The following is a 24026-nucleotide window of genomic DNA, read 5'->3' as shown; positions in this document are numbered from 1 at the left end:
AGATGTTACACAGAAAGACTTTTTTAAAATTTTAATTAAATATGTACTGGTAACATACACAAATATGTACCGCACATGCTTTTTTCTGAACAGTGCCTATAACATGGCTGGTTAAAAAAATAAAAAACAAATACACACGTACCGTAAATGCTTTTTTACGAACAGTGCCAGTAACACAGCTGATTAAAAAAAAAAACATACCGGTACAGAAGCCTACCAGGAAAAGTCACTGATCGCTATCTTCATCTTCCTTCTGTGCACTAAAACCGATGGGATTGTTAATACACATTTCTTGTAATTTACTCCTAAGTCAAAATACGTTCCATTACTGCTATCCGTTGATTGGCTGAATGTTGCAGTCCTCATGTGAACAGAGTGTTTCAAAGATTAAAACCATTGACACGTGGAGTAAATATAAAGTCTTACCTGTTCATTTCAGCGGGATTCATCGTCACAGTCTGACGAAAACGTATCCACATAAACCCTTGTAGACTCTATCAGTACCTGCACACTCACTCTATTAAAGCATATGAAAGTTGCATTGGATGGAGAAATATTCAGTCATGTAACCACCTGTTTCTCTCAAAAGCCACACCCCCTGGAGAAGGTGGGCTCACACAAACCTTTATCACCCTCATTTGACTGTCAGTATCATTTCTCCTCCTAACGTCTGACTGTATATCATATACTTTATAACGCATTACTTGTAGGAAATGCAAAAACTAATTTAGCATTTACTTCAGATGTTCTGGCTGTTGCAGTTAAACAGATTTTGATGTTGACACACTTCTCACACAGACACTGACAGCTGCTACTGTGTGCATTAATAGCTGTAACATGGCAACTCTTTTGATACCATTATGACTCATCGCTGGGTGTTTAAAAGCCATTTCAACATTCTGCAGTATTTATCAGCCCAAAGGGAGTCAGGCTGAGGCCGTGTGTGTGGGGAGTTTCACACAATATTTATCTGCATAGCTATGTCTGTTTAATCAAGACAAATTGTAGTTGTGAGTGTTGTCTATGTGTCACATGTGCATTATGGTTGCACATAATGGAGTGTGTGTTAAGTGTTCTTGTTGCTATTGTGTGTGTGTGTGTGTGTGTGTGTGTGTGTGTGTGTGTGTGTGTGTGTGTGTGTGTGTGTGTGTGTGTGTGTGTGTGTGTGTGTGTGTGTTACATAGGGTGTTAGGATAAGAATTTCTCTGTGATGCTGTGACACCATCTGGGCAGAGGCACATAAAGCTGTCACCACCCACCATACACCAGATGTTTCTCATGCACACACACACACACACACACACACACACACACACACACACACACACACACACACACACACACACACACACACACACACACACACACTCTCGGACTTATCATGCTATAGTTCTATTCAGTTAGTGTCGCTCACATGGTACCATAAATATATGATGCTCATACACAACTTTTATCTATACTTATTGGAATTGGCCCAGATACACATGAATTCGGTAGGATTCATGTATCAACATTATCTGTTCACATACAGCCAGTGTTTCATTTACTGTCTGCGTGTTTTGCTGCTTCAGGTAATAAAGACAAGAGTCCCCAACTGGCCGTTAAAGCGCAACTTCATTTACAGCAGCAGTCCCTCAGCACCCCTAAAAATAATGCACGTGTGCATGCGTATTTATATATGCTCCTGTATGTAAACCTCACCAGAAGGGTTATTACAGCCGTTTCCCCAGAATGCTTTAGTCACTGACGAGCATTTACAACGATGCACCAGTGATGGTGCATATGTTCAGTATACAGTATGTCATATAATGCCTGGTTATGTTGGCTATACAGCTCCCAGTGCACACATTATCAGGGATTACACGCTTTTTTTTATTTATTTAATGTAGTTTTATTTTTAGACAAAAACATGCCATGTATCATTAATGTCACATTATACAACACATTATAAAATAAAGTGCAGAGACATATTCCAGTAAAAATATCCGTTGAGGAGTCCACATTGTATTTTCATTGTTACAGTGGGAAATAATACAATGTTAATTTGTCCTCTATGTCGAAATAGAAGTTCATTATTCTGATTGTGCTACCATTACACTGTCCTAATTAGAAAAATGATTGATTTTGTTTCACATGGAAACACTTTAAATGACCCATATTAATGTTTTCATGGTAAGCCATCTGTTTTGGTGTTTATAGTGATTGTCCAACTTTCTGCAGCAAATGTGGAACCACAGCGGTGTTGTTCCACTGCTGCAGAACCAACACATCTCCTCTTCTATGATCAGTGTTATTTTCCTCACCCTTAAACTGTATGAATTATTTTGTAGGTGTCGTACCTTGTTTTGCAATTAATTATTTTGGAACAAGCACTCATTGGCTGTACTACATAACTACACACTGATTGAAATCAGCTCCCAATTCAGATCAGGGAGACAGATACCCTCTCTACTTTTAAGATTAGGCTTAAAACTTTCCTTTTCGCTAAGGCTTATAGTTAGGGCTGGATCGGGTGACCCTGGACCATCCCTTGGTTATGTTGCTTTAGACGTAGACTGTGGGGGGGTTCCCATGATGCACTGTTTCTTTCTCTTTTTGCTCCGTATGCATCACTCTGCATTTAATCATTAGTGATCGATCTCTGCCCCCCTTCTCGGCATGTCTTTTTCCTGGTTCTTTCCCTCAGCCCCAACCAGTCTCAGCAGAAGACTGGCCCTCCCTGAGCCTGGTTCTGCTGGAGGTTTCTTCCTGTTAAAAGGGAGTTTTTCCTTCCCACTGTGGCCAAGTGCTTGCTCATAGGGGGTCGTTTTGACCGTTGGGGTTTTTCATAATTATTGTATGGCCTTGCCTTGCAATATGGAGCGCCTTGGGGCAACTGTTTGTTGTGATTTGGCGCTATATAAGAAAAAAGTTGATTGATTGATTGATTGATTCTCAGTCTATTCAGGAATTTACAAAAGGTCAAAGAGTGCTCTTGTCTCAGAAGATGAATTGATGTTGTATCATATATTATTGCTGCTAATTTACAACCTAGAAGTATGTTTTGTTTCTGCTTTGTCTATCTTTTGACCACTGGACAGGATAACTCAGTAATGGATGGAATTTTTGAAATTTATTCTGGGTTAGACTTGATTATTGAAGATGTAATTTGAAGGTGATTTAGATCCAACCAGCGTTCTGGCAGGTCTTTCAGAAGTCTTAAAAGGCATTGAATTTGTTCATCTCAAGATAAGGTCTTAATTGATATTGTAATGTTTTAAATCAGTCTTTCAAAAGTCTTAAAAATGCCATGGCATAGGAAGTAGGAGTTATTTGTTTTCTTCTTACTTAAAAATATATGGCAGTATCTATTTCTTTTAAATTCTAGTGAAAGCCTCTTGAAACACTATGCAAAGCAAGATAGAGGAACCAACAACCCTCTTTTGTTTCTTGCCAGTACGCTCAAGGCAAAGACACTTTCAGCTATTTCGACATAACTTACATGATGACATGAGGGAGTGCAAATTTTATGAAAAGTGGATTTTTAGGGAAGGTTTTGCAGCATTGCTTAAATCAATAACAATGTTCTATGTTACAATAAATATTTGGGCAAATGTGTTCCTAACCCTCAGCCATTTGCATTGTTTTCTTCATTTTGGTTATTGTAAAGTTGGGCTTAAATCTCATTCCAACTGGTCTTCTTGCAAAAAAGTTTCAAAAAGTCTTCAATCTATCTTTCCTTAAGCTGTAGGAACCCTGTTAATATCAGATCATAGTGCAGGTAGCTCAGTGGAATACGAATTTGGGCTACCGATATGTAGACCTGGGCTTGATTCCTGGTCACACTACTTGTCTGGACAAGACACTAAATCGGCATTGTCCAAATCCATCCAGCTATAATATGGCACTACCTTTGACTGGTGAAGTAAGTTGTGGCAGAGTAGCATCCAGTCCAAGGGGAACTGTAGATTCACACTACAGAATCTAGGGATAAGCACTGGCACCAACAGGCCTCCTGCCCTTCAGAGAACTTACTTCTCTCTTCTCTTTCATGTTTAAAGGGTCTTGGCTCTTCACACAGCTATACAGTGAATAAATACCCTTCTAGTTTACCACAGAAAAATGAAAATCAATCAGACTGTTCTGTCAATTTGTCTTATACGAGGTCTGTTAGAAAAGTATCCAACCTTTTTATTTTTTTCAAAAACCATATGGATTTGAATCACGTGTGATTGCATCAGCCAAGCTTGAACCTTCATGCGCATGCGTGAGTTTTTTCACGCCTGTCGGTTGCGTCATTCGCCTGTGAGCAGGCTTTGTGTGAGCAGTGGTCCACCCCTCTCGTCGGATTTTTATTGCGAATAAATGTCTGAATGATTTGGAGCTTTGCTGCATCAATTTTTTCCAGAAACTGTGAGAGACCTCCAGGTGGACACCATTCGGAAAATTCAGATGGCTTTCAGGGACGATTTTATGGGGATTACACAGATTAAGGAGTGCTCCAGCCGGTTTAAAGACCGCCCACAGCTGCTGAGAGTGCGGTGCACTCCGAGCGCCGATCGACAGGCTGAATCAACCAGATCATTTCCAACGTGAAGGCTTTGTTGATCTGGGACGTCGTCTGACTTACACAAAAATGCCAGGAGACGTGGACATCAGTACTTTTTCGACACATTCCACTGTTACAGGAGTTTTTTTCATGGAAAGAGAAGCGGAGGGATGCGCCACGGAGCCGTTCATGGCACGGCACAAAACCACCTCCATGTTGGTCTCACAGGACGGCTTTGAGATGGCTTTCAGACGGCTTTCGGTGGTTTTTCAGTCGCGTGACTATCCGAGAAATTGTGGATGAGCCTGGACATGCCAGAACATGTCCTGTGAGGCTTCATCACGGCGTTGCTTTACGCCATGCGGCACCGCCGCTACGCGCGGAATTCCTCCGCTCCTCTTTCCATGACAAAAACTCCTGTAACAGTGGAATGTGCCGTTCATTTCCAAACTGGACGCTGTGTTTTATCCGGGACGTCGTCTGACTAGCACAGGAATTGCGGAAGATGTGGACATCAGCACTTTTTCGGCACATTGAGACAGACGTGCAGAGCCATGAGCGGCACGGTGGTGCATCCCTCCACTCCTCTTTCCATCAAAAAACTCCTGTAACAGTGGAATGTGTCGAAAAAGTGCTGATGTCCACGTCTCCTGCCATTTTTGTGTAAGTCAGACGACATCCCAGATCAACAAAGCCTTCACGTTGGAAATGATCTGGTTGATTCAGCCTGTCGATCGGCGCTCGGAGCACGGCGCGCTCTCAGCAGCTGTGGGCGGTCTTTAAACTGGCTGGAGCACTCCTTAATCTGTGTAATCCCCATAAAATTGTCCCTGAAAGCCAACAGAATTTTCCGAATGGTGTCCACCTGGAGGTCTCTCACAGTTTCTGGAAAAAATTGATGCAGCAAAGCTCCAAATCATTCAGACATTTATTTGCAATAAAAATCCGACGAGAGGAGTGGACCACTGCTCACACAAAGCCTGCTCACAGGCGAATGACGCAACCGACAGGCGTGAAAAAACTCACGCATGCGCACGAAGGTTCAAGCTTGGCTGATGCAATCACACGTGATTCAAATCCATATGGTTTTTGAAAAAAATAAAAAGGTTGGATACTTTTCTAACAGACCTCGTATATGTTCTCCATTTCAGAAAGAAACTGTTTCCATGCTGGTACTTACTTTATACTTATAATCAGCAAAAACATTATCTGTAAGTGATTGAAGTATTGATAGGTTAATTGACTGGTGATGTTTTTTTTTCCATTATTGGTTAATCCTGTATTTGTTTTCTGTAACAGACTCTGACTTACAGCCCTTCACCACCTATGAGTACAGAGTGAGAGGATGGAACAGTTTTGGTCAAAGCTCTAGTGGTGCTACAACAGTGACCACCAATGAAGAGAAACCATGGGGAGTGGCACCACCACGTTGGAGCCGCATTGTTGAACGGGATGACATCATCCAGTTACAGTGGCAACCCCCGGCCCGGCCTAATGGTGTGCCTGTACACCACTTATTCTGTGTGCTTGGATGTAATTGTTGTAAGGAATGGCTTAAAGAACAGCAGCTACCCTCTTCTCTCAATTTTGAACAGGTGTCATCACACACTACGTTATACTGCGTGATGGGCAGGAGCGTTACCGTGGTGATGAGAACATTTTCACAGATGTGGGTGGGATCGTGGCTTTCCATGAATACATTTACCAGCTACGTGCCTGCAACTGGGCTGGTTGTACCGACAGCACACAGGTAGGTCAACATGCACGAGAAAGGCAGCATCATCCTTAATAACTGGCAGGGGGTGCAGAATGGCTACACAAGTTGAGTCGGGTCTTGGAGTATGTGCTGTTGCCACGCCAATCCTGGATGGCAACCACCCAAACAGAGAACCAGTCCATGCCCACCTCTCAAGAGTAACCATCAACCTGCTGCAGGCAGTGGACAGTGGCAGTGGTGTTTTCCATCCTCTGGGTTCCACAACACTTAAGCAGATGACCAGACAAGTACACTGATAATGCACAAAGCTGCTTCTTGTCACAGAGGTTTTACCGTCTTAAATTTCTACTGCAGGAAAGAACTGAGTGTGGAAATATGTTGACACCTATAGACAAATGTGGTGAAGATTTTAACTGCTAATGTCATCACAGCTTGCTGGTGCTATGCTGAAAACAGAATTGACAGAACACCTTAATAAAATGCTTCAATTGGTAACATGCAAATAACTTAAGTAATATTTGTCCACCTTTTTAAATTGGACTGTTAAATTTAAGGCAAAGGCTATATGCCCAACCGTTGGGCAGATAAATATAATGTCTTATCTTATTCGCCCAACCATGATCGTGTATTTGACATTTTTTGTGCATCTAAACTACGTTTTTTACACCACTTTTTAAGGCTGTATTGCGGCGTATGTTTGACACATTTAATGGGCGCCATCTTTAATTACTGCGAAAACACCGCAATGGATGAAAACAGACAAACATCATAAGCATTTTGAATGGAAGCCTGTTAACAACGATGAAACAGTTTTTGAACAAAATGCTGCTTGTTGGCTGTAAGATGTTGTTAGTTTGACACTGTTCCCTGGGTGTGATGAGCTAAACAGAACCACTTTAGATCACAGCTCCTCTGCGGGCTGCGAACCCTCCCACAACCGGCGAGAAAATATCCGCCTATTTTCCCTCCCGCATTGAAACCGGAAGTGAGCTTACAAGCGCGCTCATTGGATGGTTGTGGTTGGGCATATATGCTTGCGTATTTACTTTATTGACCCAACGGTTGGGCGTATAGCCACTCTCTAAATTTAATTCATTTGCGTGTAACCACTTGAAATAGCTTAATTAAGTTTTCTCTTTTTCAGTGTACCACCAACAAATCCAGTATGTTTCTGTCGACTGCAGTCCAAGAATTGACCAAATAAAAATAAATCAAACCCTGCGTGCTGAGTCCTTAAAAGTGGTGCAATATGACATTTGACAATATGATCAGTTGGAGCTTCAGCAGAAAGGTGAAAAACAGAAAATACAAATGGCTTAATTTAGTTTAGAGCTCTAAACAGAGGAATCAGAAGAGGAATGACCATGAAAGAGATATGTTTTCTTTCTTTTGAAGTACTATACTGGAGCCTTATATGCTTGTGTGTCACTGCTACATTTGACTTGTGATCTCTCAGCAAATACCAGCTGAATTGTGTTACAGTAGCCATTTAATGTGAACATACATTTGTTTATTAGTGCAAACATTCCGGCCATATCAAACATGCCATGCACATTCCAACTCTACGTTAAAATAAAAAAAAATTGATGTTTTAGGTGTTGTGGTGATGTTAATTAAAGTCAAAAAGAAACTAAAGCAAATGTACAGTTGGATGATGGGTAGCTGTGAATTTTTGGAGTGTTTGAAGCCTTTGCACAGGACCATGCTGGCTGAACTTTCCATGCAATTGGAAATCTCAGTACCTATTGCCACTGAACACCAGCTAATCCCCATAATCCCAATGAAGAGCCAAGAAAATACAGATTGCACCTCTAATCTGAATGATAATATTTTACTGAGCGAGTGAGAGAGAGATTTTGCAGTTTTACAGGGCTATATCACCTCATTTCTTGAAGACATTATTCCCCTGTATGATTAGTTAATGGCTCTCCCAAGGATAGACTGAGCTTCATTGAAATAAGTGCCACTTTACTTTGTATTTTAGTTCACTCCTTTATTTTGGCTCCAACACATAAGTGGAAAAAACTGCATAAAGAGAAGTGTGTGTGTATGTGTGTGTGTGTGTGTGCGTGCGTGCACGCGTGAGAGAGAGACAGAGAGAGGAATCAAACCAAAGATATCTCTGCAAAATGATTATGTGTATAATTTCTGAGAACCAGGTAGAAAATAGAAACGTTGTGTTAGCTGACTTTGTTAAGAGTTGTCAGTGTGGGATGTTTCCACATGTGAACTCTGGACTTCTCCTGTGTTGGAACAAGTTGTTATTTGCCTCATCTTCTCTCTCCCTCTCCATTCCAGGCCTGTGGATTTGCTGAGCCTACCTGATGTTTGTGATAGCGTCCATAATAGCTTCACATACAACTCCCCCCTGCAAACTTTCTGCCTGTATCCGAGCTGATATCACCATAACAACTAATTTCTCCATTTTAGGGGAATGAAAACTGTATCTCCTGTTGAAAACTGTAACTGTATTTTACATCTCAGTATTTTGATGAGCATATTTTTTTTTTTTTGCATAGAGAAGAAACAGATCAATGTTTCTCTTCATGGATGGTTGGATGACAGAGGGTGAAATGGAAATACAGTTGGTTGAATTTATTGCAAGGAGCTGAGACAGAAATCAATGACACATAAATTAAGGTGAACAATAAATGAATGTTGGGATGAATGCTTAGTGCAGCAGATATGAGAATATTTAGAGCAGAATCTTGCAAATGGTGATAAAAGCATCAAATTTGGCAGAAATACTCCTCAGACAATCCTCTTTTGAAAAAACCGATTGGCCACTTGAATTTTCATTTGGCTTTCAGATAGGGGTCACTTGAAGAATTACACAGGAGTCAAAATTAAAAGATGCTCCAATCATATTGAAACCTATGCCACATTACTTGCCTGATCATAAAGATTCCAAAAGGATATGGTTTGGACGGTCTGTATCTGAATTCTGTGGAGTTACGGGATAAAAACAGCAAGAATGGTGACAAAGGTCAGTGTCGGTTTGTACAGGGGTCAAAAGTTAAAGTTGCTCCAATTTTGGTAAAAAGTGATGCAAATTACAAGTTGAGTTAACACAGTTTTAAAAAGGAATAGTTTGGACCATATATCATCCTTACTTATCACATTACGGGTAACATATGTCACATGTCATAGAATCCAATAGACGTAGACCTTGTTTGACCTTTACTTTGGAGAATTATTTCATTTATTAATCCTATTAGCTCAACCAATAATTTGCATCACTTTTTTACCAAAATTGGAGCAACTTTAACTTTTGACCCCTGTACAAAATGAAACTGACCTTTGTCACCATTCTTGCTGTTTTTATCCTGTAACTCCATAGAATTCAGTCACAGATAGTCCAAACTATACCTTTTTGGAATCTTTATGATCAGGCAAATAATGTGGAATATTTTTCAATATGATTGGAGCATCTTTTAATTCTGACTTCTGTGTAATTCTTCAATTGACCCCTACCTGACCACCGATTGACAAGTCAAGTGGTCAATTGTGTTTTTCAAAAGAGGAGTATCCAAGGAGTATTTCTGCCGAATTTGATGCTTTTATCACCATTTGCATGATTGTTTCAGTTATCTGCTGCACTAGCTGACATGCATAAGAAGTAAGGAATGTGGGAACACAGAGACAGAATGCGATGTATGAGCATTCTTGTTGGTTTTATTACTCAGTTCCTAAAAATACACTACAGCAGTCCATGCCAGCTTTAAAAAAATAAGCTATATATATATATATATATATATATATATATATATATATATATATATATATATATATATATATATATATATATATATATATATATATATACACACACACACACACACACAGTGGGGCCAAAAAGTATTTAGTCAGCCCCTGGTTGTGCAAGATCTCCTACTTAGGAAGATGAGGTCTGTAATTTTCAATATAGGTACACGTCAACTATGAGAGACAAAATAAAAAAAAAAATCCAGAATATCACATTGTAGGATTTTTAAAGAATGTATTTGTAAATTATGGTGGAAAATAAGTATTTGGTCACCAACAAACAATCAAGATTTCTGGCTCTCACAGACCTGTAACTTCTTTAAGAAGCTCTTCTGTCCTCCACCTGTTACCTGTATTAATGGCACCTGTTGGAACTCATTATCTGTATAAAAGACACCTATCCACAGCCTCTAACAGTCAGACTCCAAACTCAACCATGGCCAAGACCAAAGAGCTGTTGAAGGACACCAGGAAGAAAATTGTAGACCTGCACCAGGCTGGGAAGAGTAAATCTACAATAGTCAAGCAGGTTAGTGTGAATAAATCAACTGTGGGAGCAATTGTGAGAAAATGGAAGATATACAAGACCATTGATAATCTCCCTCAATCTGGGGCTCCACGCAAGATGTCATCCCGTGGGGTCAAAATGATCATGAGAACGGTGAACGAAAATCCCAGAACTACATGGAGGAACCTGATGAATGACCTGCAGAGAGCTGGGATCAAAGTAACAAAGGCTAAACACTACGCAGAGAGAGGCTCAAATCCTGCAGTGCCAGGCATGTCCCCCTGCTTAAGCCAGTACGTGTCCAGGCCTGTCTGAAGTTTGCCAGAGAGCATATGGATGATCCAGAAGAGGATTGGGAGAATATCATGTGGTCAGATGAAACCAAAATAGAACATTTTGGTAAAAACTCAACTCGTCGTGTTTGGAGGAAGAAGAATGCTGAGCTGCATTCCAAGAACACCATACCTACTGTGAAGCATGGGGGTGGAAACATCATGCTTTGGGGCTGTTTTTCTGCAAAGGGGACAGGACAACTGATCCGTGTTAAGGGAAGAATGAACGTGGCCATGTATCATGAAATTTTAAGCCAAAACCTCCTTCCATCAGTGAGAGCATTGAAGATGCCACGTGGCTAGGTCTTCCAGCATCATAGTGATCCCAAACACGCTGCTGAGGCAACGAAGGAGTGGCTCCATAAAAAGCAGTTCAAGATCCTGGAGTGGCCAAGCCAGTTTCCAGACCTCAACCCCATAGAAAATTTGTTGAGGGAGTTGAAAGTCCATGTTGCCCAGTGACAGCCCCAAAACATCACTGCTCTGGAGGAGATCTGCATGGAGGAATGGGCCAAAACACCAGCTACAGTGTGTGCAAACCTGGTGAAGACTTACAGGAAACATTTGACCTCTGTCATTGCCAACAAAGATTATGTTACAAAGTACTGAGTTGAACTTGTGTTATTGACCAAAGACTTATTTTCCGCCATAATTTACAAATAAATTCTTTAAAAATCCTACAATGTGATTTCCTGGATTTTTTTTCTCATTTTGTTTCTCACAGTTGAGGTGTACCTATGTTGAAAATTACAGACCTCTCTCATCTTTCTAAGTAGGAGAACTTGCACAATCAGGAGCTGACTAAATACTTTTTGGCTCCACTGTATACATATATACACAGTGGGGCCACTGTGGGCCATATATATATATATATATATATATATATATATATATATATATATATATATATATATATATATATATATATATATATATATATATATATATATATATATATATATATATGGTTGGCTCTCACTGCAGTATTGTATCACTTCCTGTTCCGGAGCACAGCCGTGTTTTGCTGTATCTGTTAGCTGTTTAATCTGCGCAGTTAGATTGATCTAGTTAACTAGATAACGATTTGTTTCACAGTGTAATCTTCACGTGCCTTAACTAAAGCACTCCCTCTGCTGAATCACCTCTAAATTATTTACACATTATTCACTTTGTGTGTTTTTAGGAATCCGCTAGCTCTTAGTTGGTTTAGCATGGCGGCTTCTCCTGTCTCTCCCCCATTTTTCTGCTCTGGGTGTGAAATGTTTAGTTATTCCTCGGCCTCCTTTAGCAGTAATGGTACTTGTAATATTATTCGTAGCTTTGGAGCCCAGGCTGGGCGAATTGGAGACTCGGCTCCGCACCTTGGAAAATCCTACAGCTAGCCAGGCCCCTGTAGTCGGTGTGGACCAAGGTAGCTTAGCCGCCGTTAGTTCCCCTCCGGCAGATCCCAAGCAGCCGGGAAAGCAGGCCGACTGGGTGACTGTGAGGAGGAAGCGTAGTCCTAAACAGAAGCCCCATGTACACCGCCAACCCGTTCACATCTCTAACCGTTTTTCCCCACTCGGCGACACACCTGCCGAGGAACAAACTCTGGTTATTGGCGACTCTGTTTTGAGAAATGTGAAGTTAGCGACACCAGCAACCATAGTCTATTGTCTTCCTGGGGCCAGAGCAGGCGACATTGAAGGAAATTTGAAACTGCTGGCTAAGGCTAAGCATAAATTTGGTAAGATTGTAATTCACGTCGGCAGTAATGACACCCGGTTATGCCAATCGGAGGTCACTAAAATTAACATTGAATCGGTGTGTAACTTTGCAAAAACAATGTCGGACTCTGTAGTTTTCTCTGGGCCCCTCCCCAATCGGACCGGGAGTGACATGTTTAGCCGCATGTTCTCCCTGAATTGCTGGCTGTCTGAGTGGTGTCCAAAAAATGAGGTGGGCTTCATAGATAATTGGCAAAGCTTCTGGGGAAAACCTGGTCTTGTTAGGAGAGACGGCATCCATCCCGCTTTGGATGGAGCAGCTCTCATTTCTAGAAATCTGGCCAATTTTCTTAAATCCTCCAAACCGTGACTATCCAGGGTTGGGACCAGGAAGCAGAGTTATAGTCTTACACACCTCTCTGCAGCTTCTCTCACCCTGCCATCCCCTCATTACCCCATCCCCGTAGAGACGGTGCCTGCTCCCAGACCACCAATAACCAGCAAAAATCTATTTAAGCATAAAAATTCAAAAAGAAAAAATAATATAGCACCTTCAACTGCACCACAGACTAAAACAGTTAAATGTGGTCTATTAAACATTAGATCTCTCTCTTCTAAGTCCCTGTTAGTAAATGATATAATAATTGATCAACATATTGATTTATTCTGCCTTACAGAAACCTGGTTACAGCAGGATGAATATGTTAGTTTAAATGAGTCAACACCCCCGAGTCACACTAACTGCCAGAACGCTCGTAGCACGGGCCGAGGCGGAGGATTAGCAGCAATCTTCCACTCAAAAATCCAGACAGAGCTTTAATTCATTTGAAAGCTTGTCTCTTAGTCTTGTCCATCCAAATTGGAAGTCCCAAAAACCAGTTTTATTTGTTGTTATCTATCGTCCACCTGGTCATTACTGTGAGTTTCTCTGTGAATTTTCGGACCTTTTGTCTGACTTAGTGCTTAGCTCAGATAAGATAATTATAGTGGGTGATTTTAACATACACACAGATGCTGAGAATGACAGCCTCAACACTGCATTTAATCTATTGTTAGACTCGATTGGCTTTGCTCAAAATGTAAATGAGTCCACCCACCACTTTAATCATACCTTAGATCTTGTTCTGACTTATGGTATGGAAATTGAAGACTTAACAGTATTCCCTGAAAACCCCCTTCTGTCTGATCATTTCTTAATAACATTTACATTTACTCTGATGGACTACCCAGCAGTGGGGAATAAGTTTCATTACACTAGAAGTCTTTCAGAAAGCGCTGTAACTAGGTTTAAGGATATGATTCCTTCTTTATGTTCTCCAATGCCATATACCAACACAGGGCAGAGTAGCTACCTAAACTCTGTGAGTGAGATAGATTATCTCGTCAATAGTTTTATATCCTCATTGAGGACAACTTTGGATGCTGTAGCTCCTCTGAAAAAGAGAGCCTTAAATCAGAAGTGCCTGACTCACAAACTTGCAGCTTAAAGCAGATAACCCGTAAGTTGGAGAGGAAATGGAGTCTCACTAATTTAGAAGATCTTCACTTAGTCTGGAAAAAGAGTCTGTTGCTCTATAAAAAAGCCCTCCGTAAAGCTAGGACATCTTACTACTCATCACTAATTGAAGAAAATAAGAACAACCCCAGGTTTCTTTTCAGCACTGTAGCCAGGCTGACAAAGAGTCAGAGCTCTAATGAGCCGAGTATTCCTTTTACTTTAACTAGTAATGACTTCATGACTTTCTTTGCTAATAAAATTTTAACTATTAGAGAAAAAATTACTCATAACCATCTCAAAGACATATCGTTCTCTTTGGCTGCTTTCAGTGATGCCGGTATTTGGTTAGACTCTTTCTCTCCGATTGTTCTGTCTGAGTTATTTTCATTAGTTACTTCCTCCAAACCATCAACATGTCTATTAGACCCCATTCCTACCAGGCTGCTCAAGGAAGCCCTACCATTAATTAATGCTTCGATCTTAAATATGATCAGTCTGTCTTTATTAGTTGGCTATGTACCACAGGCTTTTAAGGTGGCAGTAATTAAACCATTACTTAAAAAGCCATCACTTGACCCAGCTATCTTAGCTAATTATAGGCCAATCTCCAACCTTCCTTTTCTCTCAAAATTTCTTGAAAGGGTAGTTGTAAAACAGCTAACTGATCATCTGCAGAGGAATGGTCTATTTGAAGAGTTTCAGTCAGGTTTTAGAATTCATCATAGTACAGAAACAGCATTAGTGAAGGTTACAGGCCTCAGACAGTGGACTCATCTCTGTGCTTGTTCTGTTAGACCTCAGTGCTGCTTTTGATACTGTTGACCATAAAATTTTATTACAGAGATTAGAGCATGCCATACGTATTAAAGGCACTGCGCTGTGGTGGTTTGAATCATATTTATCTAATAGATTACAATTTATTCATGTAAATGGGGAATCTTCTTCACAGACTAAGGTTAATCATGGAGTTCCACAAGGTTCTGTGCTAGGACCAATTTTATTCACTTTATACATGCTTCCCTTAGGCAGTATTATTAGACAGCATTGCTTAAACTTTCATTGTTACGCAGATGATACCCAGCTTTATCTATCCATGAAGCCAGAGGACACACACCAATTAGCTAAACTGCAGGATTGTCTTACAGACATAAAGACATGGATGACCTCTAATTTCCTGCTTTTAAACTCAGATAAAACTGAAGTTATTGTACTTGGCCCCACAAATCTTAGAAACATGGTGTCTAACCAGATCCTTACTCTGGATGGCATTACCCTGACCTCTAGTAATACTGTGAGAAATCTTGGAGTCATTTTTGATCAGGATATGTCATTCAGTGCGCATATTAAACAAATATGTAGGACTGCTTTTTTGCATTTGCGCAATATCTCTAAAATTAGAAAGGTCTTGTCTCAGAGTGATGCTGAAAAACTAATTCATGCATTTATTTCCTCTAGGCTGGACTATTGTAATTCATTATTATCAGGTTGTCCTAAAAGTTCCCTGAAAACCCTTCAGTTAATTCAGCTAGAGTACTGACAGGGACTAGAAGGAGAGAGCATATCTCACCCATATTGGCCTCTCTTCATTGGCTTCCTGTTAATTCTAGAATAGAATTTAAAATTCTTCTTCTTACTTATAAGGTTTTGAATAATCAGGTCCCATCTTATCTTAGGGACCTCATAGTACCATATCACCCCAATAGAGCGCTTCGCTCTCAGACTGCAGGCTTACTTGTAGTTCCTAGGGTTTGTAAGAGTAGAATGGGAGGCAGAGCCTTCAGCTTTCAGGCTCCTCTCCTGTGGAACCAGCTCCCAATTCGGATCAGGCAGACAGACACCCTCTCTACTTTTAAGATTAGGCTTAAAACTTTCCTTTTTGCTAAAGCTTATAGTTAGGGCTGGATCAGGTGACCCTGAACCATCCCTTAGTTATGCTGCTATAGACTTAGACTGCTGGGGGGTTCCCATGATGCACTGAGTGTTTCTTTCTCTTTTTGCTCTGTATGCACCACTCTGCATTTAATCATTAGTGATTGATCTCTGCTCCCCTCCACATCATGTCTTTTTCCTGGTTCTCTCCCTCAGCCCCAACCAGTCCCAGCAGAAGACTTCCCCTCCCTGAGGGGGTCGTTTTGACCGTTGGGGTTTTTCTGTAATTATTGTATGGCTTTGCCTTACAATATTAAGCACCTTGGGGCAACTGTTTGTTGTGATTTGGCGCCATATAAATAAAATTGATTTGATTTGATTTGATATATATATATATATATATATATATATATACACACATAGTTGTATGTAAAGGTTGGGGCACCCCGATGATTTCCATGATTTTCATTTATAAATCATTGGTTGTTTGGATCAACAATTTCAGTTAAATATATCATATAGCAGACAAACACAGTGATACTGTGCAATAATTCTTTTAACAAAATTAGGTAGGTGCATAAATTTGGGCACCCCAACAGAAAAAATACATCGATATTTAGTAGATCATCCTTTTGCAGAAATAACAGCCTCTAAACACTTCCATTGAAAGTATGGATAGTGGTTGCAGGTCTTTTGGACCATTCTTCTTTACAAAACATCTCAGATTTGTTGGTTTTCAAGTATGGACATTGGACAGCCTGCTTAAAATCACACCACAAATTTTCAACAATATTCAGGTCTCAAATACAAATGCGCTTGCATGTTCACACAAGTGCACATGCAACCCTAGCACAGGAAACAGTGTGAGTTGGATTAGCTTGTACACTGCAGAAAATTGGCCAAACAGTCCCAATTATGTGATGACTTGGGCTAACCTAATACACCAGAGCAATTACCTGGCATCACCCTGACACACACGCACACACACTGAAATGCACACCTGCTGTGACAGCAGAAGGTACTGATCTAATACGGTTGGTCACTTCAGGAGCGATTGGTCCTCATCTCCCTTTGACTCCTTTTCTCTCTGTCTCCTGTCATTCCTACAAGTTTAGTATTGTAAAAATTGTCTTTGGTTCTTACTTTTATTCCTTTTCCTTTTGAGTCTTCATCTTACTTATCTTATGGGCCTGTCACATCTTGACGATTTAGTCAATGTATGCCAACATAAAATCCATCATAAAAAAACATTCAAATTATTTACATGACAACACTAGAAATGAAGTTATTTTTATTGATATTCCAGTAGTTTGTGTAAATGTTCATCCAGTAGGTGGACATTCATTCTCTGATGTGATAAAACATTTTGAATGCCACTGATTTTCTAGAGCTTGATTTCTTGCTATATCTCCTCTATATCTATAACTATATCGCCTCCTCTATATCTCCTCTATATCTATATCTCCTCCTTCCTCTGGCACTCTGGTTCTTTTGTCAGTTTTGTGCCGGTGTATGGACATCTGTATGTACCTCTGTGGATCTGAGTTTCTACACTTGGTTCTTTAGTTGTAGTAGCAATGTTCTAATTGCATAGCACTGTGTGGGACAGGTGCAGGAAGTACTAGTGACAGTCTATTAAGGCAGGATATCCTAGTTGCCATTAGCAGCAGATTGCCCTGTGATTCTGTGGTCTACACATTCACCCAGTGTTCACAGATCCTACACAGGGAATTTATAATAAGTTCCCGGCATAGACCGTGCTGTAAGCAGTTGGGGATTTTTGTTATTGTTGTTTTTGCATTAACTTATGCTGTGTGTAATTACTTGTTTTTACAACATGAAGAATTCACTTGGAAGAGTGTCAAAATGTCTTGAAAACGAACAAGAGCTGCAGTTGCTGTGGCATACATTTCTTAAGAGTGACTGTTATGGAACGCATGAATAGAAGCCAAAATCCAGCAAAATTAAAATGATCTTTCTTTACAGGCAATGTTTTCAAATGGGTTTGTCAAGTTCACATGATGTACAGTATTGGTACTACTAACAGAGATATTCTACAGGGCTAGCATTCTACTACAATCACCCATAATCCAAAAAACTGAAGAAACTGGCTTAAACCGCTTAATTTGGCTTGCCTTCTAACAGGCTATCTTATAAAGTGCAGACCTGGCAACCTGCGCACAAACAAAAGAAACGAACTGCGCCCTTGGTCAGACAAGATCAAAAACCACAACAAACGCTGCTTCAGCTTCAAATTTTTAGCTTGATAGAGCACGATCAAACACATTTCAAGCCGTAGTTACTACGAATACTCTGTTTAAAGAAGTCCAAACAATATTGAAGCCGTTAAGACTACAAATACCCTGAAGTTACCACATGTTATCAACAATTTCGAGAATCGGGATGAAATTTTTCAACATTTCAAAAACTAGTTCCTGAATTCAAATTTGGTGTCGATGATGGCTGTAACTACCAAATTTGTTCAAGATTGTTACTACCAGTGGTGGGCATAGCTAACCAAAAAGATAATTTCAATAACCGTTAATCCGCTAACTGAAATTAACTTTTATAAAGCAAAACCGATAAACCCCTAAAAAATTTAGCGGAAGTTACACCTACAGCTAAACGGATAACTTTTAGTATTAACTCCAGTACACTGGCAGCCACTTACACAACAATGAGCCAGGTGATCAGAGAGAAAGGAAGGGCATTAAAAAAAAATAAATAAATAAATATTTTCACAGCCATACAGACTTGCATACATATCATAGGAGGCTTGCAAGAAAAAAATGCTATACAGAGAGTTCATTAAAACTAAATCAAGAGAGGCAGAGATTAAATATAAGGACTATAAAAATAAATTAACAACTATCATGCGGAATTGTAAAAAAAATCATATTTTGGAAAAATACTAATTGATAATAAAAACAACATAAAGGAAACATGGAAAATATTGAATACTATTATAACAAATAAATCCAAATCAAATAACTATCCAACATATTTTACGTATAAGAACAAAGATGAATATGACATGAGTCAAGCAGTAGATAGTTTTAATGAATTCTTTGCCAATGTTGGGCCAGCTCTGGCAGTGGAAATTCCACACAGCCTATGGGAAAATCAGCAGTTAATTGACAGAAATCCACACACAATGTTTCTTGGTCCATTAGAGGAAAAGTAAAAAGTCAAGGGATCATAATGATGTACATATGTCTTTAGTAAAGCAAATAATTACTGAAATTGCAAAACATATATATATATATATATATATATATATATATATATATATATATATATATATATATATATATACACACGAGGTCTATTAGAAAAGTATCCGACCTTATTATTTTTTTCAAAAACCATATGGATTTGAATCGTGTGATTACATCAGACATGCTTGAACTCTCGTGGGCATGCCAGAGTTTTTTCACGCCTGTCGGTTACGTCATTCACCTGTGGGCAGTCTTTGAGTGAGGAGTGGCCCACCCCCTCATCGTTTTTTCATTGTTTAGGAATGGCTCAGAGACTGCTGCTTTGTTTGATAAAAATGTTTTCAAAACTGTAAGGCACAACTGAGTGGACACCATTCGATAAATTCAGCTGGTTTTCGGTAAAAATTTTAACAGATGATGAGAGATTTTGGTCTGTAACTGTCGCTTTAAGGACGGCCCACGGCGCCTGATGGCGATCTGCGCTTTGAGGCGGCAGCGTCTCGCCGTTTGAAGTTGAAAACTTCCACATTTCAGGCTCTGTTGATCCAGGAAGTCGTCAGAGAACAGAGAACTTTCAGAAGAAGTCGGCATGAGGAGTTTATTCGGACATTCCATTGTTAACGGACATTTTGTAATGAAAGAACGTGCGGGCAGAGTCGCGTGTCGGGCCGGACCCAACCGCGGGGGGTCGCAACAGGAAAAACACCTCCGTTGGAAATCTTAACGGGCAAGTTGGAACATGCCCAAGCTGTTAAACAATTTCTCAGTTACTCACTTGTTGAAAGCCATCAAAAGCCGCCTGAATTTTACAATTTCTCGAATAGTGTCCACTCGGACATTCCTCACAGATCCAGAAGAAATGTTGATAAAGCAACGCGCGCCGTCTCGAGCAGTGTGTGAAACAAAGGAATTCAGCCGAGAGGGCGGGACCACATCTCACTCAAGGCCTGCCCACAGGGAAATGACGTCACCAACACGCGTGAAAAAAACTCACGCATGCGCACGAGGGTTCAAGCATGATTGGTGGAATCGCACGTCATTCAAATCCATATAGTTCAAAAAAAAAATAAAAGGGTCGGTTTATTATCTAATAGACCACGTATATATAAAGCATATATTTTTAAAAAATCATTTCAAACTGGAATTGTTCCAAACAGTATGAAAGTGGCAAAGTGATACCTTTATTTAAATCTGGTGGTAAGCATCTTTTTACAAATTACAGGTCTATGTCTCTATTGTCACAATTTTCTAATATATTGGAAAAGCTTTACAATAGCAGATTGGATAAATTTATAGAACGACATAACTTGCTGGACGAAAGTCAATATGGTTTTAGAGCAGGTAGGTCCACTGCACTGTCTCTTCTCGATTCAGTAGAGGAGATCAGTAGACATATGGACCAAAGGGAAATAGTAATAGGTTTGTTTATTGATCTGAAAAAGGCTTTGGATACAATAGATCACAACATATTATTTCAAAACATGGAACTGTATGGGATCAGAGGGGTGGCTTCGAACTGGATTAAAACGTACTTACAAAACTGGAAACAGTTTGTTAAACTCTGGGATTGCTACTCTTCATATCTGGACATTGTTTGTGGGCTTCGTCAGGGTTCTGTGTTGGAACCAAAATTATTTCTTTTGTACATTATTGATTTATGTAAAGTTTCGGATCTGTTTAAGGCAGTTCTGTTTGCTGATAATACAAACCTGTTTTGTTCAGGAGAAAATCTGCAGAAATTACTGTCCGATTTACATATTGGAATGATGAAGTTAAAGAGATGGTTTGATATGAATAAATTATCACTAAACTTGTCTAAAACCAAAATAATGTTATTTTGGAATTCCAATAAAGACATACAAATTCAGTTAAATATATAAGGGGTAATCATAGAACGTGTCAAAGAAAATAAGTTCTTAGGTGTTATTATTGATGAAAGAATTAATTGGAAAGTTTATATTCAACATATTCAAAAGAAAGTGTGTCAAAAAGTATTGCAGTACTAAATAAGGTAAGGCATGTACTTGATTGCAAAGCACTTCATACATTGTATTCTTCATTGGTTGCTCCCTACTTGGCTTACTGTGCTGAAGTATGGGGCAACAATTATAAGACCACATTGCAATCATTATTCATTCTTCAAAAAAGAGCATTAACAACAATTCACAATGTAGGTTATCGAGATCACACCAATTCATTGTTTATTAAATCTAAAATATTAAAACTTCACGATATGATTACATTTAAAACTGTGCAATTAATGTATAATGTGAAAAATAAGCAACTGCCCCTCAGAATTCAAGAATTTTTAAGGAGAGAGAGGGAAAATATAATATAAGGGGCTTGTATCATTTTAAAATAGCTGGTGCAAGGATGACCAGGAAAGGCTTTTGTGTTTCTGCTTGTGGCCCTAAAATATGGAATCTGTCGAAGGAACTCAAGCGATTTCCAAATGTCAATCACTTTAAACACCAATATAAGGAACTGATGTTCTCTGAGTATGTGAAAATTGTGTAAATTCTTTGAAAATTCAATTTATGGTTGAAGGACTATATAGCTGTTGGTTAAAGTATGGACAATTAAGTTATTAATTTTGTATTTTGTTTTTTGTTTTGTTTTTTGGGATTATGCAATGTGTGCTGTTATTGGTGTGGATATGATGAGGAATTTGAGTTCATTATTTTAAGATGTCTTTACTGTTCTGCTCACTTTGTTTTGTTTTGTTTTGCTGTGATAAGTAAAAGTTGCTGAGGTAAAAGGGGTAGGTGTATATAAGCTTTGCTTCTACCTACACTCTTTCAGTTGCATGGGTTGACTGGTTGAGAAATCAGTTTTGTTTTGTTTTATTTTATTGCAAAGTGCCAAATAAACTTGAACTTGAAGGAGTCATGCACAGCAAGACAGTTTTGACCTATGTTTAAATCAAATCTAATCAATTTTATTTATATAGCGCCAAATCACAACAAACAGTTGCCCCAAGGCGCTTTATATTGTAAGGCAAAGCCATACAATAATTACGGAAAAACCCCAACGGTCAAAACGACCCCCTGTGAGCAAGCACTTGGCGACAGTGGGAAGGAAAAACTCTCTTTTAACAGGAAGAAACCTCCAGCAGAACCAGGCTCAGGGAGGGGAAGTCTTCTGCTGGGACTGGTTGGGGCTGACGGAGAGAACCAGGAAAAAGACATGCTGTGGAGGGGAGCAGAGATCAATCACTAATGATTAAATGCAGAGTGGTGCATACAGAGCAAAAAGAGAAAGAAACACTCAGTGCATCATGGGAACCCCCCAGCAGTCTAAGTCTATAGCAGCATAACTAAGGGATGGGTCAGGGTCACCTGATCCAGCCCTAACTGTAAGCTTTAGCAAGGAAAAGGAAAAGGAAAGTTTTAAGCCTAATCTTAAAAGTAGAGAGGGTGTCTGTCTCCCTGATCTGAATTGGGAGCTGGTTCCACAGGAGAGGAGCCTGAAAACTGAAGGCTCTGCCTCCCATTCTACTCTTACAAACCCTAGGAACTACAAGTAAGCCTGCAGTCTGAGAGCGAAGCGTTCTATTGGGGTGATATGGTACTATGAGGTCCCTAAGATAAGATGGGACCTGATTATTCAAAACCTTATAAGTAAGAAGAAGACTTTTAAATTCTATTCTAGAATTAACAGGAAGCCAATGAAGAGAGGCCAATATGGGTGAGATATGCTCTCTCCTTCTAGTCCCTGTCAGTACTCTAGCTGCAGCATTTTGAATTAACTGAAGGCTTTTCAGGGAACTTTTAGGACAACCTGATAATAATGAATTACAATAGTCCAGCCTAGAGGAAATAAATGCATGAATTAGTTTTTCAGCATCACTCTGAGACAAGACCTTTCTAATTTTAGAGATATTGCGCAAATGCAAAAAAGCAGTCCTACATATTTGTTTAATATGCGCACTGAATGACATATCCTGATCAAAAATGAGTCCAAGATTTCTCACAGTATTACTAGAGGTCAGGGTAATGCCATCCAGAGTAAGGATCTGGTTAGACACCATGTTTCTAAGATTTGTGGGGCCAAGTACAATAACTTCAGTTTTATCTGAGTTTAAAAGCAGGAAATTAGAGGTCATCCATGTCTTTATGTCTGTAAGACAATCCTGCAGTTTAGCTAATTGGTGTGTGTCCTCTGGCTTCATGGATAGATAAAGCTGGGTATCATCTGCGTAACAATGAAAATTTAAGCAATGTAATTATCGTCACTTCTGTTGTTTTACAAAGTGAAAATATCAGCTATATGTTTTAGTTTTAAAGTAATGCACTAATTTTGAAGGTTTTAGTGTTTTACAGACACACGTGCTGAAAAGCATTAAGGGAAAATTCACACTGCCACTGGTATTCACACTGCCATGAACACTGCCATCTACTGGGTGGCAGTGTTCATTGCCACACATTTGCAAAAAGTGTTGAATCACTTAATTTTCAGCTTTCAAATTGCGTTTTTTTTTTTTTTTGTTTTTTTTTTTACAAATGAAAAGAATACAGATTTATTTTTACAAATACAGATTTATTTATAAAAACCAACACACGTTACAGTAACGTGTGTTTTTTTTTTACAGATACCAACTGCTGATGACAGGAAACTAATTTTCTCATGTTTTTCTGCATGTGTGTCTGTAAAATGCTAAAACCTTCTAAATTAGTGCATTACTTTAAAACTAAGACATATCGCTGATATTTTCAATTTGTAAAATGACAGAGGTGACGTTAATTTCAATAACTTGTCCGGAAATAATTTGTTTAAAATTTTAACCATAGGTCAAAACTGTCTTGCTGTGCATGACTCCTGTGATACGTCTGCAAGTCTGTAGGGTGTGAAAATAAATTATCTTTTTTCTCCTCCTCCTCCTCCT

General features: G+C 39.4%; 1 protein-coding gene across 1 annotated transcript in view; it reads left to right on the top strand.

The window, feature by feature from the left end:
• ush2a (Usher syndrome 2A (autosomal recessive, mild)) overlaps positions 1–24026 on the top strand; it is a 1147097-nt gene that overhangs the window by 863101 nt on the left and 259970 nt on the right. The window contains 2 exon segments of the mRNA XM_034188044.1: positions 5828–6025; positions 6124–6278. Of these exon segments, the coding sequence (XP_034043935.1) occupies positions 5828–6025; positions 6124–6278 (353 nt within the window).

Source organism: Thalassophryne amazonica, chromosome 2 (genome assembly GCF_902500255.1).
Source record: "Thalassophryne amazonica chromosome 2, fThaAma1.1, whole genome shotgun sequence".
In the NCBI taxonomy this organism is placed as follows: Eukaryota; Metazoa; Chordata; class Actinopteri; order Batrachoidiformes; family Batrachoididae; genus Thalassophryne; species Thalassophryne amazonica.
This window is presented reverse-complemented; position numbering and strand designations above follow the sequence as displayed.